Source organism: Caretta caretta, chromosome 1 (genome assembly GCF_965140235.1).
Source record: "Caretta caretta isolate rCarCar2 chromosome 1, rCarCar1.hap1, whole genome shotgun sequence".
NCBI lineage: Eukaryota > Metazoa > Chordata > Testudines > Cheloniidae > Caretta > Caretta caretta.
Genome location: NC_134206.1, coordinates 61,175,816 through 61,194,647, shown reverse-complemented (window position 1 = coordinate 61,194,647; position 18,832 = coordinate 61,175,816). Strand labels below are relative to the sequence as shown.

The 18,832-nt window shown below is 39.0% G+C and overlaps 2 protein-coding genes across 3 annotated transcripts in view; one reads left to right on the top strand and one right to left on the bottom strand.

Moving 5' to 3' along the window:
• GTF2F2 (general transcription factor IIF subunit 2) overlaps positions 1-18,832 on the top strand; it is a 131,805-nt gene that overhangs the window by 29,148 nt on the left and 83,825 nt on the right. The gene's annotated exons all lie outside the window — the stretch shown is intronic.
• On the bottom strand, positions 10,343-11,766 carry KCTD4 (potassium channel tetramerization domain containing 4). The gene has a single exon (XM_048850739.2). The coding sequence runs from the start codon at positions 11,584-11,586 to the stop codon at positions 10,813-10,815; it is 774 nt and encodes a 257-aa protein (XP_048706696.1). The 5' UTR covers positions 11,587-11,766; the 3' UTR covers positions 10,343-10,812.

Sequence of the window (18,832 nt, the reverse complement as noted above, 5' to 3'; positions counted from 1 at the left end):
TGACATTTGCGCTGGAAAATATGCAATACAGTGCAAACTTTTTTGTAGGGCAGGGAGAACAGTAAAATTTTTATGGAAATTTGTATAAAGTTATGTAATTTTGTGCAACAATTTAAGAAAGATTTGCTGTTAGTTAGGCTCAAATTAGATTTCCTTTCTTCCACTTAAATCTTTCAACATATATTTTACTAATAACGTTTTGAAGGAAAGCTGTAACTCTGTGAAATATGGTTATCAACAAGAGTTATGGTGCAATACTCAAATTAATTACTCTCCAAAAACACACACAACCTAATTGTTAAAAAACCCATTCAAGTGTGAAATATACCATTTTCCAGCTTGTGACGTTATATGTGACAAGGATCCCTAATTGCCTCCTATTTAGTGTCTTCAGGATTGAGCAGATACACACAACATTTATATTATGAACTTTTCACTAGTGCCTGGAAACTCTAGTCAGGATTGAGGCTTCATTTGCTATACAAACACAGAGTAGGATAACAATCCCTGTCCCAGAGTGTATACAGTCTAGATTAAAACATGGAACAACAATGGATATTACAAACATTAGGAAGAAGTAGGGAGGGAATACTAGTAATAAGGACAAGAGCATGCATTAACATGGGTCAGCAATTATAAATATCAGAAGTCCCTAATGGCCAACTATACATTTCAGTATACTATGAATATTTTATTATATTTGTTTGCTTTAACAGCACTGTCATGTTTTCAGCTTGCAGTGGTTTTCTTTCAGTAGCAATTAATGTTTACCTTAACTGTAATTTATTTCAATAATAAAAAAGAAAGTTTGTGCCTCATGCAGACAATTTGACTTCACTTCAGAGCTTTCAATCTAGATCACTACTCTTGGCATGTGCTGTCTGAACTGAAGGCCACAAGGTTCTGTTCTAAGTGCAAAGTTTGTGTTCCTTTTCAGAGTTCCCTGCCTCTCTAGACAAGTCAGACATGCCTAGGTTGTTGATGTAGTAGAGTAAACCAAAATACTCTCCTCGCTCAGAAACTGCAGGATCTTCCTCCATGTCCTTTGTGATGAATCCCCAGAGTGAGCCTCACGTTACAAAACCAGGCTCCACAGACTAAATAGAGGATTATAATGCCTGGTCAGTGACCACTGCTACTTTAGGTGGGGCTCCCGGAAGATAAGGCATCTTCAGCCTCTGTAATTTTTTCAGAACAAATGAACATCTATTTTTCTCCTGTTTTTTCAGTTCTGTGATGCAAACACATTGTCCTCTACTGACTTCAGACCTGATGGTGGAAATATTGTGAGAGCTGAAAGCCTTAGACAAAGCACTCTTAGTATTAATAAGACTAGAACCCTCAAAGGCCTTTTCTTGATTTTACTGATTTTTTTCAACCAAGCTTGCAGGATCTCTAATTTATTTCTCAGTGTCACTGGTTTCAACATTGAACAAATATACTGCTTCCTCCCCCGTACTTTCCAACAGGGTTTAATATCTCTGATGTATGTAAGCACTAGGGAGGCAACAAACTATACTAAATTTGGTGTTGCAGTTGCTTATTCTATTTGTTTCTGAATACTTATTCCCCTCATCACTCGTTTGTTTGCTTAATTCTTCTTCCTTCTTCATCAACAGTTTCTTTATGCACTCCTGATCTGTTCTCTTTCCTCAATCTATTAATCATCTCTCAAATTTAAGATCTGTTTCTAAGGTGTGGGGCTGCAGTAGCATGTCTGTATTTAGTACTTTATATTAAAAATACAGTTGTGAATTTCCCATTCCCCAAACATCCACAAAAAAGCACTTTCTTGCCTGCAATTTTGCATATGATAAGCCAAAACAGAATTTTTTAGTAGTTTTGAGATTAATCAGACTTATCCATTTGAGATACGTGACTTCAAAGAAACAACTGTTGTTTAATATTTGGAAAGGTCTTCTATTGTGTGTCTTTGTCATTGCATATCTCAAGAGTGTGGTGTCGGAATGCCAATTTCCCACATTTTCTAGGCTTCAAGTAGAACTAGCATTTAAGAGTATTTTTAATTACACTGTTTGGATAATAGAAAAGGTATTTGCTGTTGGAGAAAAACAGATTTCTGGTTGCTTCTCTAAATGTCCACAAAGATAATATATTTTGAGATGACCCATGAGCATCTAATATAGGGATCTATAGCAGGCTGTGGTCTGCTCCTGGCTTCTTGCATCACAGAAACCTGCTCAGAAACCTCCACTGGTTAGGTATCCACACTGTTGTTTATATGTGCTTCCTCCAACATCATCTTTACGGTCCTGTGCAGCAATGCTATTTACAGTGTTCCCTGTGCTTTTGGCCCTTTCTCTAAGGCCTGAGGAGCAGAGGTCTCCCTTCTCTAGGATCTTTGTGAGAGTGGGCTCAGTTAGCCTGTTCACCCAATCCCTTTCTTCCTTGTGCCCTTCTTATCAATCTTGAGCTGATGGGCTAATTGTATCTTTAGCTCACCCAGCCCCTGCCCCCCCCTTGGGATAATTGAATTTAATTATCTAATCAGCTTTCTCTGGGGAACTAATTGGTGACAGAGTGATCAGAGTGCAGACTCACCTGTTAACTCCCTGCACTCTTTCACAGGATCATACAAACAAAGACTATGCTATTGTAATTCTCATACTCACCAGAAAATGCAAACACATTTTTCAAGGACCAACTAATAGGGTTCCCGCCACCATAATGAGTGGATAAACCAAGGTAAGGGTGTGTGTGTGTGATTTTCAATACCAACATTAACTAAATATTTGCAGACTTTTTGGGTGGATTATTTTTAAACAATCACCTAATTTTTTGACTTTAAAATGTTGGTGTGTTAACTTGAGCTCAGATGTCTTCACAGTCTAGGAGTGATTTAAGTGAAAAGCTATTATGTACAATTGTAATTAACAGTTTGGGGACCTTTTTATTTCTGAAGTAACAGAGTAATACTCTATTCTAGAGGTTTTTAAATGACATATCTGTAATGGAAATGATGTTAATCTATTGCCACTACAGGTAGAAACTATTTTTTTAAAAGACTGTTTCTTTAGCTGCATGTGGTACTTATACCACACTTCAGTAAAATCATTCTCCAGAGTCTAACGCTGCTGTTAGCAGGTGACTGTACTTTCCTCTCCTGTTCAATTTACCTGATTATTAAGACTCTACAGCTCTCACACTGTCATCTACCCTCCTTAACATCGAACCCTAACTTCCTTCTGGAGTTCTCACCTCACTTCTCATCCATGCTTATTTCTGTGTAAATGATGATCTCTGGAGACAAACATTTAAGTTTACATTCCATATATTGATATGTAGTATTTTTATCTTAAAAGTGCTTTATACACGTTAATTTACTAGTTTCAAATGTCTTCTTCCTTCTCAATGACTTTAGTGAATGTCACACCCTTATCGCCTCTGTGATAGGGTTGGGCCAGATGGCTACAGGAGAGGGATAGAAGGCAGATATATTAGCCCCAGTTTAAGTAGGTCCCTTTTCCCTGGGTAAGGTAACAGGGAAGGTTCCAGAACAATCAGGAACTTTCTGGAAACAATTAAGGCATACAGGCTGATTAGAACATCTGCAGCCAATCAACAAAGCTGCTAGAATCATTTAAGGCAGGCTAATCAGGGCACCTGGGTTTAAAAAGGAGCTCATTTCAGTTTGTGGTGCGCATGTGAGGAGCTGGGAGCAAGAGGCACTAGGAGCTGAGCGTGAGAAGGCATACTGCTGGAAGACTGAGGAGTACAAGCATTATCAGACACCAGGAGGAAGGTCCTATGGTGAGGATAAAGAAGGTGTTGGGAGGAGGCCATGGGGAAGTAGCCCAGGGAGTTGTAGCTGTCGCACAGCTGTTCCAGGTGGCACTCTAGACAGCTGCTTTCCACAGGGCCCTGGGCTGGAACCTGGAGTAGAGTTTGGGCCCGGGTTCCCCCCAAACCTCCCAACTCCTGATCAGACACAGGAGGGGTTGACCTGGACTGTGGGTTCACAAAAACGGCCAAACTGAGGGCTGCCGTGAATCTCCGAGGTGAGCAAATCCGCCAATAAGCTCAAGACCCACCAAGGTAGAGGAGGAACTTTGTCACACCTCATAAACTTGTTTTTAATTGACATAGCAGAGTTCTTCTTCATTGAACTGCCCGTGGCTTCACTATTGGTGGCCATCTCCTTGTCAAGTTTAACATTTCTCCCTTAGGGTTGTCTACATTAGGAAGGATTATCTAACAAAAGGCTAGCCAGCCCCAACCTAATCAAAATCTTTTCACTAGTATAGACATAGGTTAAAACCTTATTACCCCTCAGTTTAGCTGGTCAAGGTAGAATGTTAGCTAAACCTGACCCATTTTTCTAAGCTAGACAAACTCTTAAACAAAACAACCTCTACATCTCTTTCTCCAGCTGACTACTCAAAATTTTTATTCTTCCCTAATTTAGATGGGACAAATCCCCCTGTGATGGTTGGTTATCTAAGTTCTGTTCTCTTGCTCTTATATAGCTTACTCCATTTATCATAAATCTGGACAGTTCCTCTAGTATGACAACCACCACAGGGCCTATAAAACTACTGTCTGGTACCTTGAGGACTCTGGTTTGTATGTTTGCTCTGACATTTTCAAATCTTGCTTGACTCAGTATAGCACCTTTTTCAGAACGCTTAAAATCCAATATTCTGTGTCTTAAGTGCAGAATTTGCTGGCAATCCTGAATTCCTATTGAAACGTAACCTTCCTGTTTCACCTTAAATCTTCCATCCCTTTCCACTTTGAACGAGAGTAATTTTGCTAATGTTCTATGAAAAGATAACTACCACCACCACCTGAGCTACCTTTTAATATCTCTGATTTCCCTCCCCAAACCAATAGCTTCCTCTTTCCATTCACTCAGTTTGTTTTCTATCTGCTTGCTTGTTCTAGTCCAGTCTCTTAGAGCCCTTCTGGATGTTTTCCTTTCAGTGAATAAATGTACCTCATAACATAATGCTGTTCCTTTTTGTCTTGTTCTCTCTTGCCTCTGCCTAACCTGTCACACCGATTAACTGAATCACTACTGAATTTTCATAAATTAACTTTTCAGCCATGCATGTTCACTTGTTTGGGGCACAAGTGAGATGTCATAAAAGCTTACATGGTATTCTTTAAATTCATTTTTTCCTCAGATTAGGAATTAAATAAATCATATCTACCTAAAAGGTATTTTAATCTCAGACTAGTTGACAATTATTTAGTTGTTATAGTTACAAATGCAGTGATAATTTAACTAAGACATACGGTTGTTTAATGCAGTGTTAAGGTGATGATATAAAACATGGTCATTGGGGAAGCAAGCATTAAAGTTGATCAACTCCTGCAGCGTTAATCTCTCTGGAACACTCCCACACTAACATCAACTTCCTGGACACCATAATCAGCTTCAACAATGGAACCCTATAGACAAGAAACCCACTATCACCATACCTACCTTCAAAGATCCAGTAACCACTCCAAACACACCAAGAAATCTGCTATCTGCAGCCAGGCACTGAGATACCACAGAATATGGTTTGAGGCGAAAGTCTCGGATAAACACCGTAATACACTCAAAAGCACCTTCACCAAAAAAGGACACTCCACCAGAGAAATAAATCTCATAATGGAATACCCCAAGAGAACCTGCTTGGGTACAGAAATAGAACCTCCTCTGATGGCAGACCTCTACTTGTCACTTACCCCATATGGATTCTATACAGGTGGTATAATCAAATAACTACAACCCATACTCAATGGGGACCCCATCCTGAAAGAAATCGTTCCTGAACCCCTACTTCTGGCCTTTAAACAACCCACCAACCTCTCCAAGCTCATCATCAGAAACAAGCTTCCCAGGACACACCAACTCACAGCAGCACCAGACCCTGCCAGAACAACAGATGCAAAACCTGCAGACACATTTCCACTTCTGCAATGATCAGCACCCCCCACAAACGCATCTTTCAAGAGGCATGTGTAGGATCCATGGATATCACATGTGGTATACCTCATTAAATGCCCCAATAACAATTAAGTGGGTGAAACCATTTTCTTATCACAGGAAAATAAGACAAAAATACACTGTCACCTGTGGGTGAACACTTTTCACAAAGCAATCACTCTGTATCTGACCTATCAGTCCTCATCCTCAAAGGAAACCTGCACAACACTGTAAGGCTATGTAAGGCTACACTGGCAAATGAATGACCATTCAGAGGTGTTAAAAAAAAAACAAAAAACACTCCTTCCCCCAAAAGACAAAAGTTTTGTTGATGACAGGCAATGGTGTGAACAGCGCTTTGTCGGCAGGAGCGCCCACAAACAGCGGCTACACTGCGCCTTTTAATGTCATGGCTATAGCAACACAGCCGTGTCGCTAAAAGTCGCATAGTGTAGACAGAGCCTAAGCTCGCTAGTGTAGACATGGCCTGAGTTGCAGTTCCTTTTGGTGAAAAAACAGGAGGACTTGCGGCACTTTAGAGACTAACAAATTTATTTGAGCATAAGCTTTCATGGGATACAGGGCTACTCCTGTTCTTTTTGCGGATACAGATTAACATGGCTGCTACTCTAAATTCCTCCTATGGTGAAGTTATATTCTGCCTAATATTTAGAGCTGAGCCTAACAGTTCAGTCTAATTAGTAGTATAGTCGAGGGTGAACTTGGATAAACTGAGTTTACTCCTTATTTAGGGAATATGGAGTTTAGGGTGGTTTATTTTTTTATTATTATTATTATTATTTAAACCATTACACCATTAGTCTAACCCTTAACAAGAAAAAGAGGAAAAGAAAATACTTCACCGGTACTTAGTGCCAAAGCTAGCATTGCCAGAACAATCTTAACTTCAGGTATTTTCTGACTTTTGAGCACTTGATTCTGTAACTCCAGTGTTGTATCAATATTAACACTTAGCATGCAATTTTCTACTTCTTCTTTTTTTCTTTTTTCTTTTTTTTCAGGATAAAAGGGGGAAAAATCCCTGAGGATAACTGGGTTGCATATCTTACTACCTTCTCTGGCAAAAGTCAGCTGTGTTTGAATTCAAATGTACACCTAACTAGCTGTGCACACATGCAGTGTATTGATCTATTGGTGCATCTGTAGACTAAAAAGGAAACCTTTTCTATTTGAAAATTGCATACTGTGAATATCCAACAATGTTTCAAACTGAGCAAATGTACAGGTCTGCCAAGTCTGTATCCAGTTGCAAACAAATTGTTCTTACTATAATCTTGTCTAATGCAATGTCTCCAGTTTTTAAATGTGTAGAGGGAGAAAATTCTCTTGTCCCCCTGCATAAATCCTTATTCAGACAGCTGAAGGGATTTTGCATAAACTTTTTGGAAAATACACTTTCAGAGACAGAGCTTGACAAATTTCAGACAGGAGGTAGACGTCGATATGGCAGCAGGCGCTCTCAAGTGCTTGCTATGAAACATTGATGCCAATGATATTTTAAATGAGAATTGGGAAGCTTTCTAATAAGAATTGTTTAATAGCCTGAATCCTTGAGACTTAAACCCACAAATTTTGTAATATAATGGGTAAAATTTGTTTCGTAGTCCTGGGCATAGGATTCTTTTTCTCCCCTGGGCATATCTGACCTCAAATACAACACATGTTTGTGGTGAAGCTTCTTGAATTATTTCAGATAGTAATGTAATCAGCTGCTAGAAGGCAGCGTGCACCCTGGACTTAGGTCTTGTCAAGTAAAAAGCTTTCATTTAACCTTTTTAAAAGCATTGTAGTGTGATTTACTCTTTTTTGTAAACGTATTTGTGATGGGGTTGGGTTTTATGCTATTATGGGTGGGCTGGTGTGGTAATTTAAGTATGGACTACCATTTTTTAATAGTGAAGAACAATTTCCCTTAGTAAAGACAGAATCACCAGATCTGCGCTCTCCCTTCCCCCAGTCCCTTTTTTTTGAGTGTGAAATCTTAAGGTAAAGAAAATAGTACTTCTCTGACATTAAACCACTTCAATTTCTTTAAAGGTCAAATGCCAAGAAGTCAGTTGAAAAGGTAAAAGACAGTATATCTTTTGTATTAATGACTGTTACAATCAAAATAAATATTTACTATTTTCTTTATTTAAAATTCAATAGTCACTTTAAATCCCAATCAGGCATTCAATAGAACTGAAGATTATATCCAAAAATGTTTAAGAAAATGGATGATTTGACATCTTATGAATGACAGCCTCCTCCAGACTTTGTGCTTATACAGTTTTTGTTTTGACAGTACTGGAAACAAACTTCTTTATGATTTGTAGGGCAGTTATGGTGCTTTCTTAGGTTGTCTGCCTAGTTACTATTTATTACCCATTCTAGTATGGAGATGACAAGTCCACTAAAGGTTTTCTTACCGTTCGTTCACAATTATTTTGTGCCATGGTATCTCTTTTTGATATAGTTCAGAGTCCATTAAAAATCAGAAAAATACAGGAATGGAGTTTGTTCGTAACTCTGAACAAAACGTTATAGGTCTTTCAAAAGTTTACAACTGAATGTTGACTTAATACAGCTGTGAAACTTGATTACGCAGAAGAAAAATACTGCTTTTAACCATCTTAATTTAAATGAAGCAAACATGGAAACAGTTTCCTTACCTTGTCAAATCTTTTTTTTAAACTTTCTCTTTATTTTTTAGTAATTTAACACAGTACTGTACTGTAGTTTGCTTTTAAAAAAACATTTTTTTTTTGGTCTCCACTGCTACCAGACCGTGTACTTTCAGTTCCAAATGCGGTGTATGGTTGACTGGTCAGTTTGTAACTCTGAGGTTGTACTGTATCAAACTTGGTGCATGTAAGTTTTCACAGTCACTTCAAACAGGAGTCATTGACAGCGCTATGTTTACTAATTTAATGGCTAATGAGGTTTCTTGTAAAGTATACTGATCTGAAAACGTTTTGTGAAAATGACAATGTAGTGATCTATTAGAAACTACTTCAGTTTAAAATGGTAACTTTCCCACATACCACTATGCTATAACTATTCCTGAGTGTTGTACCTATAAGCTAAATAGAAAAATGCATGGTTTGGAGTGGTGATCTTATACATTTTGGGGAGGAATTCCAGAGAGATTTCAATAAAAAAATTGTTTTTTCCCACATAGAAATACCATTTTGAGTCATTAAGTGTGTCTGTTTTCTTGTCTGGAAATTTCAGTCCTCTCTATATTGCAAATTATGTCTAGTGAGACACACAGTTATTCCCAGTTATTGCTGAAGTACAGTTCCAAGTTACAGGATAGACACACAGTGTATTCCCATTTCTTGTTAAAAATTGGTTTTGTCCTGTCTAAAATCCAAGACAGAATGGTGCTTTAAGCTTGTCTGGTGACAGTCGTGTTGTTCAACATGATTGAAATTTTAGTGTAGTGAGAATCCTATTTTGAATGAAAACTTTTTTATTTTTTCCTATGTAGAATTCACTTTTTATACTAATAAAGCGAAGAACTCCAGTCTTATTTAGTAAAAAACTACTGTTTTTAAAAATTTAATGAGCATCAGTTTCTTCACAGTTGATTTCAGTTGAACGGAGAGTCAAAGGGCCAAATTCAGACCTTGCATAAGCTGGTGCAACTCCAACTGACCCAAAGGTGAGGTGAATAGGAATTGCACCTGCTTACATGAAGGTTGTGTTTGGTCCAAGTTTTCTTATTGACAGATATTTAACTAATGTTTACTTCTGGATTCATTAATTCTAGTTGCACTGTGGATGATGTAACTTGTTCCCTTACTAAAAATTGTATATGAAAGAAAGAACTGGATAAATATTAAGGAAGTGAGAAGGGAGAGAAATGCTTTATCTGCCCCTTACATTAATGCATTTTAAATATCAGCAGGTGATCTATTCAGAATTCAAAGTTCCACTTACTGGTTAGTAATACATTATACAAAGCAATAGATCTGTTCATTTGCCACTCTTTATGAACAGCAACAACAAGTGGAAAATGTCAACTTCAAAATTTGAATGTAATATGTAATTGAAAACCTGTTACATTAAATTTTATGCAAAACCTTTGAATAAACCATTCAAAATATATACTTTTGAAATATATCTAGTGCTCTACCTACCTTTATGCATTCACATATTTCCTGTAATAAAAAGTGAAGTAAATTAAACTAGCATTATTTGGCTTTTGTTATTGGAGGCATTTTTTCAGGGATTCTCAGCAAATGAATGATGTAGTTGTAAATTTGATGATTCCAATACATGAGCTCTGAAATCTGTTTAATTTTAAAATCAAATTGTTGGCTTTTACAGCCTTTTGCAGTCTTCTGTTGTTGTAATTTCAGTATAATTCAGCTTTGAATAGATTTGCAGAAACTGTAATGAACACTCAAAATGTTTTATTCCAGTTAAAATCCAGTGTGAATTTTGTCATAAGCAAAACATGTTTCAAGCTTGCATATTATATGAAAATACTTTCACCACTGTTCAACTGAACAATAAGGTGTATGCATGTTAATCACACAAGTACACAAACCATTTCAGCTAGACTCTCTGGGTGAAAGACAACGTGAAGGAAAAATATATGCAAATAGTAGCAGCACTCAATCTGTATTTACAATGTTTAGCAGGCATTTTTATTAAATTTAAACATAAGATACTTGTTCAGCCTAAATAACCCAGAGATGAATGTCATTATGGAATTTACATACCATTAGCTCACATTAATTCATTAGCAGCAGAGCTCTGTGGTACAGGGCTAGTTAGATACATTATTTGTGATGTCTGGATGCTGCAGTTTAATGAGGTTTACTGGCTGCGTGCTTGTTGCCTTTGTCTGGTGATAGAAGTAATTACTTGATAAAATGAAGTGCATCGCTGTGAACAATTGACCCTTTGGAACAATCCAGACTGGTCAGCAGTCTAAATCCACATTTTAAAGCCATCATTATAGCCTCAAACTTAAGAGTTTCCAGGGTGCAGACAAAGGTGTTGTCTTCCTTCAGTACAAGTCGTGTACCATTTTCTGACTTTATGAAGTATTTGAATTGAATAATATTTGAAGATATTGAAAACTCCTCTGGAAATCCATCCAGCCTGCTTTTTGACACCAGAACAATGCGAGATTTGATTTTTGCTATGAAATCAGGAGCATTACAAAAGATCCTAAGACCTTGTGAACGGTCGTGGCTATCAGTTATTTCCAGGAAAGTAGTCTCTCTGGATGCTGTCTGTTCTTTCTCCCACCTTGATTTCACTGCATCAGCTAACATCTTAAGCTGAAAAAAATCTGCTTCTTGTGCCAAAAGTTGATTTTCTCGAAACCCCTCTGGTAGAAGAAGTTCTCCATTTCGTAGGAAGTTCAGAATGTGCCTGAAAAGGAGTCCATCCCTGTCTATGAAATAATGGCCATCTGCATCAAATGGACAGACGATTTTTCCATTTATCACACCTTCAAGAAAAGAGTCTGGGTACTTGGTTAGTGTTTGTTTTTGTGTAATGTACAGGTATCCACCAACATTGAGAGTAATCAGAGGCATTTTACAGTTCTTGCTTTCTTCAGTACCCTCAGAGTTGATGTGCTTTTCTTCATGTTCCTTTTCTCTTCTGTTTATTTTTCGCTCCATTCTTAAAGCCAAGTTAAAAAGACAGCTATCTTGCCTTGTTCTTGTGTGCTTGAAAAGAGATATTTTAAAAGCACCTTTATTCGGCTCCAGCACGGTGATGGAATGGAAGTGCTGCTAGCATTGCATGGATTGTCAGCTCAGTTTTGCAGTAGGTGGCGTATCAGCTATGTATGCCCTGAGATATCAGGAGTATGGCTGTAAGGAGAATTTGCATTTAACTGTGTAAGGGAAGAGGATGGATGTAAAAGCTGTTTTAATTATTTTCTTTGAAGTCTGGTAGGTTTAAATTATTTAAAAATAGCATTTTGAATTACTCTGTGCAGAATGGACAATACCTTTTTACTGACCAGTTAAATTTTAATATTTACTTTAAAAATGTGTTTATAATGTGGAATTGCTGAAGAATGGTTAGCACTGAGAATGTTGTAGTGGTAGCTTTGTTTCCTTTTTTTCGGTATTTTTGGTTTTATATGATACCTTTACAAAAAGCAAATTGTGTTACTGTTTGAAGTACTTCACCTATTTAATGGAAGATAGCTGAAAACAGAGGATTGTGTGTGTATACCTTATGTATGAAACACACAGTGGCTTAAAATTTGATCAGAAAATGTTTCAGAGTGGTATTATAAAGCATTTCTGATCTAACTGGTTTAGCATATAGTGAAACTATCATTTTTTGTTGACTCAGCTACCCTCAGCGAGGCAAAAAATATAGCCTTTATTAGATTTTGTATCCTTTTGATATTAAAAAGTCTCTCTTTACCATAGATTAAAAACTATTGTAGAGAAAAGGCACATTTATTACTGGTATTGGTAATTTTAAAATAATCAATGTTAGATTTCACAGATTATCTTACATTTAATCAAAACAATTCTGTTGCCGTGCGGAACAAAGGGCCAGTGTGCCTATAGAAATCTTTGAATATCACATAACACTATAGCTTAGCAACACTTCAGTAAGGGAGAAAACATTGACAAAGTATACTTGAATCAAATGGCTGTCTCATTTCTCTGTATGAAGCTGAGATTAAAGGTTCTTTTGAAATTACCTTTTTAAAAAAGGTTTTCCCCTTTAAACATTTGCAGCTGGGGAGAGGAAAAGGAAAGCTGAACAAACCTTTGTGTATTTCTTTAGGGAGTGTGCAGGAGATGGAGGGTAGTGTATGCAGCATGCATTCCAAAGCAAGGTAGAGATTTAACACTTATCTTAGCCTGAACATGGAAATCCGAGATTCAGATTTTTTTTTTTAATAATGTATTTTTTAGTCTACAAGCAGATGTCTATTGCTTTGGCCTGTTAACAACAAAGTCAATTGTCCTTTTGTGAAAAGGATTATCTATACCTCTGTTTATGTTAAGACTATCTTCATACTACTCCCAATAGATATATTAGCAATTACTTATAGATATTGTAGAAACGTTGCTTTAATGATGTGATTTTTTTATTGATTAATATGACTGTGTGCCTGTTGATGTAAATAACATGCTGATTCTACTTGTTGCCCCCATACTTCAATATCCCCAGTCCACAGAGCTGCTCTTCTAAATCTTTTGTCTGCTGCTATGTATAACATATTGAGCATTATTTTATTAATTAGACTTTGTGTATCAGGCATTACAAAGTCAGTGTTTAAATTTAACACTTTGATGCCCTCATTGTGTTTAGTATCACTTCAATTTGAAGAGATTTTAATAATTTAATAACTTGAATATACTAATCTTTTGAAAATCAACTCTTATGGCAGTAAGAGTTAATAGAGGTATTTGGAGAGAGAGAAAAATAGGTGATGTATTTTTGACATAAGCTTTATGGATAATATTTTGCCACTGTGGGAGACTTTTGCTCAAATCCAGTTAATAGTCAACTGTCAGACTCCATTTGATTTGTTCAAGTTTGATGTGGGTTTTAATCTTATAACCAACTGTAAGAATCGTAGTGGTAATTGATAAACCCTTTGATTGACACTGGCGTCATTCTATCTTGCATGGTGATCTTGTCATCTCTTTGAAGCTAAGCTGGATCACTGCTGGATGGGAGATTTCCAAAGAAAGCCCAGATTTGTAAAGGACTTTGAAATCCTTCGTGGCAAATCGAGCTGTATACATTTAGGACAGGGCAGCGGCAAAACAGTATCCATTCCTTAGCTTCCTATGCTCATCTTCTGAAACCTCTGTGTTTGGGGCTGAAGTTTTCCAGGTTTGGCTATAGTTAAATATTTTTGAAAGGTCAGGCTAAATCTCTTCAGCTGTTTAGAGAGTAAAAAATGCCAGCAAGCTGTTAGCTGCCATCCCCAGGAGTGGGGGCGAAGGAGTGGGAGGAGAAAGAGAATGTGAATGTGTCTAGATACAGGAATTTACAGGTTCAGCTGCTGACTCAAGGTGAATGTCCAGTGTGCCTATCCTTAAACTTATGAAAATTGCGTAAAAGAGTTAGTCTTCCACACCATACCCCCACGCAACCTTAACTCTGCCCCCTTGCAGTTGGCAATAGGCAGTTCAACAAAACCATACCTTACTTGTCCACAAAATCTGCAATTTTTTGTGGTGTTTGTTCTCAACACAGCGTTATGCCATTCTTCAGACACTCCTTACTGAATTAGATGTAGTTGTATTGATGCAGAAATTGGTTGCAGCAAGTTGCTAGATATCAAACTGCCATCTAAGCAGAGGAGCAGCTGCAGCTAGAGGAATCAGGGATCTTTTTTTTTTTTTTCCCCTGGGCTGTGATATTCAGGAGATCAAACTGGATGAGCACAATGGCCCTTCTTGGCACAAAAATCCAAGTGTTTATGAAAGAGTTTCTGATGATGTCTGTAGGGTTTTAGGACCACTAGAATGACTGTGACCTCTGGAAGTTGACATTCCACTGGGCATATCAAGAAATAGGGGAATGTAAGAGTGCTTCACCCCAGTCTAACTCTTGCATATTCTCAGTGCCCAGCACAAAACCCATATCTACACTGGCATTCATACAGTAACCTGTATACTCTGTGCTGTGCTATTTCCCTGAAGCATTCTAGCAGTGTGATGGCATGCTTCACAGTGCACCATGACCCTCAGTTGGGGCTAACCTAAGGTGAAGTCTGAGAAAGAATAACTCGGACAAGGATTGAATAGCTATTGATATTGAGCAACTCTTTGGTGCTTTGTCTGGAGTAAGTGAATTGGTTGCGTGAAGGTCATGCCTAGCTAGCTCACGTCCACTAATTCTGACCTACACGTGATCTTGATTACAGTGAACATGAGGCCTAAGTGTTTCCGCACACTACTGGTGTGTACTTTCCACACTGCCTGGGAAAGGTACAACCCTATAATCTCTCACAGGGACTTGAGACATCGCCAAAAGGAGACTGAGTTAAGATTGTGTGGTGAGAGAGACGTTACCTAAACAATGTGTTTCCTGGTTTTCAGAGATCCAGGCATAGGTTCATTTGACATTCTAAGGGTACAGATCACTGCTGGTCAGTCTGAACCATGTGTTGTTAAAGTTTTTTGGACAGTGTTTTTTTTGAGGAAGTGGTGACAGTGAGGTGGGCATGATTGAGGGCGGAATGAGTGGTTTTCCTGGGAACACCTTCCTGTCTTTCAGCTACCTGTTCGGCCTTTCATGCCCCTTGGGCTGACGGGTCATGTGGAGGAGGGAAGGTGGTAATCATTAGGTTGTTAAGGTATCATATACAAGCCGGAGGCGAGCTCCAGCCTCCTTAGCTAATTCAGGGGCTAGGGAACAGGTCTCTGCACAATCCTCGGCAGCACAGGAGCATTGCAATGAAGTGGCCCGTACATCTCAGTGGGATGCTCTCAGGTGAATGAGAACATTTCATGGAGGTGAATGCAGCCTGACATCCAGTTCTGAGAAGTGCAAACTGCACTGTTCATCTCAATTAGTGTTCTCCTTCCCCCTCTCCCAAAGTACACAAAATCCTGTTGTGGCACACCAGTGTTCCAAACAAGTTTGAAAGCTCTTTGGGGTGGGGACTGTCGTTTTGTTTTGTTCTGTTTTTACAATACCTAGCACAATGGGCCCTATTTCATACCTAAGGCTCCTCAGTACTGTGGTAATAAAAATAAATAATAATCTCACTGTGTGCCTGTATTTTAGAGCACTTAGGTTATTAAAATCAGCTTCTTGTTGGGAGAGGTGTATCTAAGGAGCTCTTTGACCAAATGTGCCCTACTAGCTAGACTTGGCCCTAATATGGAACAGAAAATTTTATGGTAGTTTGAGAATCCATGTGGATTGTAGAACACTTAGAAATATCTACTCTTAGACAAGGCAAAACTTGACAAAGGAACCCCTTCCCCAAAACAGAATGAATGGCAAAGTGTAGTAATGTCCATAGACATTTTCAGGAAACTGCTGGGGAGAGGCGTTGAGCTTGCTAGGTTCAATGACGACAGCGTGTTGCCTGAGCTGTTCTGGCAGGTGTTCCGGTATACACTCTTGCTCTTCACAAGAACGAGTCTCTCTCATGATTCATGTGCTTATCATGGTCTGTAGTACATCACCCAGATTCTAGCCACTTTGTACAGCTAACTTTAACACTTAACTATTAAATATTGCTTTTCATCATGGCAGTGTGTGCTGGACTAGTTGAGTTCAAACCCAATCAGGTGATATCAGCTTGAGGTGAATCAATGCAATAGTTTGAACCCCAGGTGTGTGCAAAAATAAAAGTTAGAAGAACCAGACAATTTTATTCAGTTCCTTTTTTTTAAGGGTGCTGTGTCCTGGGAATCACTCAACCAAATCACTCTAAGGCCATGTCTACACTAATACTTATGCTGGCAAAACTTATGTCGCTCAGAGGTGTGAAAAAAACACACACACGGGAGTCATAAGTTTCGCCGGCATAAGTGATAGTGTGCATAGAGCTATGTCTGTGGAAGAGCTTCACCCGCTGACATAGCTACTGCCGCTCATTGAGAAGGTTTTATGTCGATGGGAGAGCTCTCTTCTATCGGCATAAAATGGCTACACAACCAGCCTTACAGCGGCACAGCTGCATCGGTACAGTTGTGCCGCTGTAAGCTTGTTAGTGTAGACTGGCCTAAATTTGCATCACTAACCCACCATGAACTCTGGTGAGGTACTGCCGTTTTCAAGACAATCTGAGCATGTGTGTGTGTATTAGAGTAGTTTCAGAGTAACAGCCGTGTTAGTCTGTATTCGCAAAAAGAAAAGGAGGACTTGTGGCACCTTAGAGACTAACCAATTTATTTGAGCATGAGCTTTCGTGAGCTACAGCTCACTTCATCGGATGCATACTGTGGAAACTGCAGAAGATCTTTTATACACACAAAGCATGAAAAAATATGTCCCCCCACCCCACTCTCCTGCTGGCAATAGCCTATCCAAAGTGATCTCTCTCCTCACAATGTGCATGACAATCAAGGTGGGCCATTTGTGCTGGAAATGGCCCACCTTGACTATCATACACACTGCAAGGAGAGTGACCACCCCAGATAAGCCATTACCAGCAGGAGAGTGGGATGGGAGGAGGCATTGTTTCATGGTCTCTGTGTATATAATAAAAAGAAAAGGAGTACTTGTGGCACCTTAGAGACTAACCAATTTATTTGAGCATGAGCTTTCGTGAGCTACAGCTCACTTCATCGGATGCGTATCGTGGAAACTGCAGCAGACTTTATATATACACAGAGAATATGAAACAATACCTCCTCCCACCCCACTGTCCTGCTGGTAATAGCCCATCCACCATGTCAAGGTTCCTCCCCCACTCTGAACTCTAGGGTACAGATGTGGGGACCTGCATGAAAAACCTCCTAAGCTTATCTTTACCAGCTTAGGTCAAAACTTCCCCAAGGTACAAAATATTCCACCCGTTGTCCTTGGACTGGCCGCTACCACCACCAAACTAATACTGGTTACTGGGGAAGAGCTGTTTGGACGCGTCCTTCCCCCCAAAATACTTCCCAAAACCTTGCACCCCACTTCCTGGACAAGGTTTGGTAAAAAGCCTCACCAATTTGCCTAGGTGACTACAGACCCAGCCCCTTGGATCTTAAGAACAATGAACAATCCTCCCAACACTTGCACCCCCCCTTTCCTGGGGAATGTTGGATAAAAAGCCTCACCAATTTGCATAGGTGACCACAGACCCAAACCCTTGGATCTGAGAACAATGAAAAAGCATTCAGTTTCTTACAAGAAGACCTTTAATAAAAATAGAAGTAAATAGAAATGAAGAAATCCCCCCTGTAAAATCAGGATGGTAGATATCTTACAGGGTAATTAGATTCAAAAACATAGAGAACCCCTCTAGGCAAAACCTTAAGTTACAAAAAAGATACACAGACAGAAATAGTTATTCTATTCAGCACAGTTCTTTTCTCAGCCATTTAAAGAAATCATAATCTAACACATACCTAGCTAGATTACTTTCTAAAAGTTCTAAGATTCCATTCCTGGTCTATCCCCGGCAAAGACCCAGCATACAGACAGACCCAGACCCTTTGTTTCTCTCCCTCCTCCCAGCTTTTGAAAGTATCTTGTCTCCTCATTGGTCATTTTGGTCAGGTGCCAGCGAGGTTACCTTTAGCTTCTTAACCCTTTACAGGTGAGAGGAGCTTTCCCCTGGCCAGGAGGGATTTCAAAGGGGTTTACCCTTCCCTTTATATTTATGACACGCCCCCCAAATGTCAGCTAGGGTGAAACACTGGCTGGGATTTCTTCCTGGAGCTCTAGGAAAAACAGAGTTAATAAGACACATGCATCTCTAAATATACTACCAAGTACATAAAGACTCACAATATTTTCCACATCTCAAGGACGATTTTAACCAGTTGATTCTGGGAAACTTTCACGGGAGAGTGCATCAGCCACTTTGTTAGAAGCTCCTAAGATGTGTTGGATGTCGAAATCAAAATCTTGGAGAGCTAAACTCCACCGAAGAAGTTTTTTGTTAGTTTCCTTGACGGTGTGAAGCCACTTCAGTGCAGCATGGTCGGTTTGCAGGTGGAAACGCCGTCCCCAAACATATGGGCGTAGCTTTTCCAGAGCGTAGACAATGGCGTAACATTCTTTTTCAGTGACTGACCAGTTGCTTTCCCTCTCAGACAGTTTTTTGCTGAGAAACGCTACAGGGTGGAATTCTTGATCAGGTCCTTTCTGCATTAAAACTGCTCCCACACCACGCTCGGACGCATCTGTGGTTACTAGGAACGGTTTGTCAAAGTCTGGGGCCCTTAGTACAGGGTCAGACATGAGTGTCACTTTAAGCTT

Coding starts and splice junctions, on each gene's coding strand:
- KCTD4 (XM_048850739.2), bottom strand. CDS start 11,586: ATGGAGCGAAAAATAAACAGAAGAGAAAAGGAACATGAAGAAAAGCAC.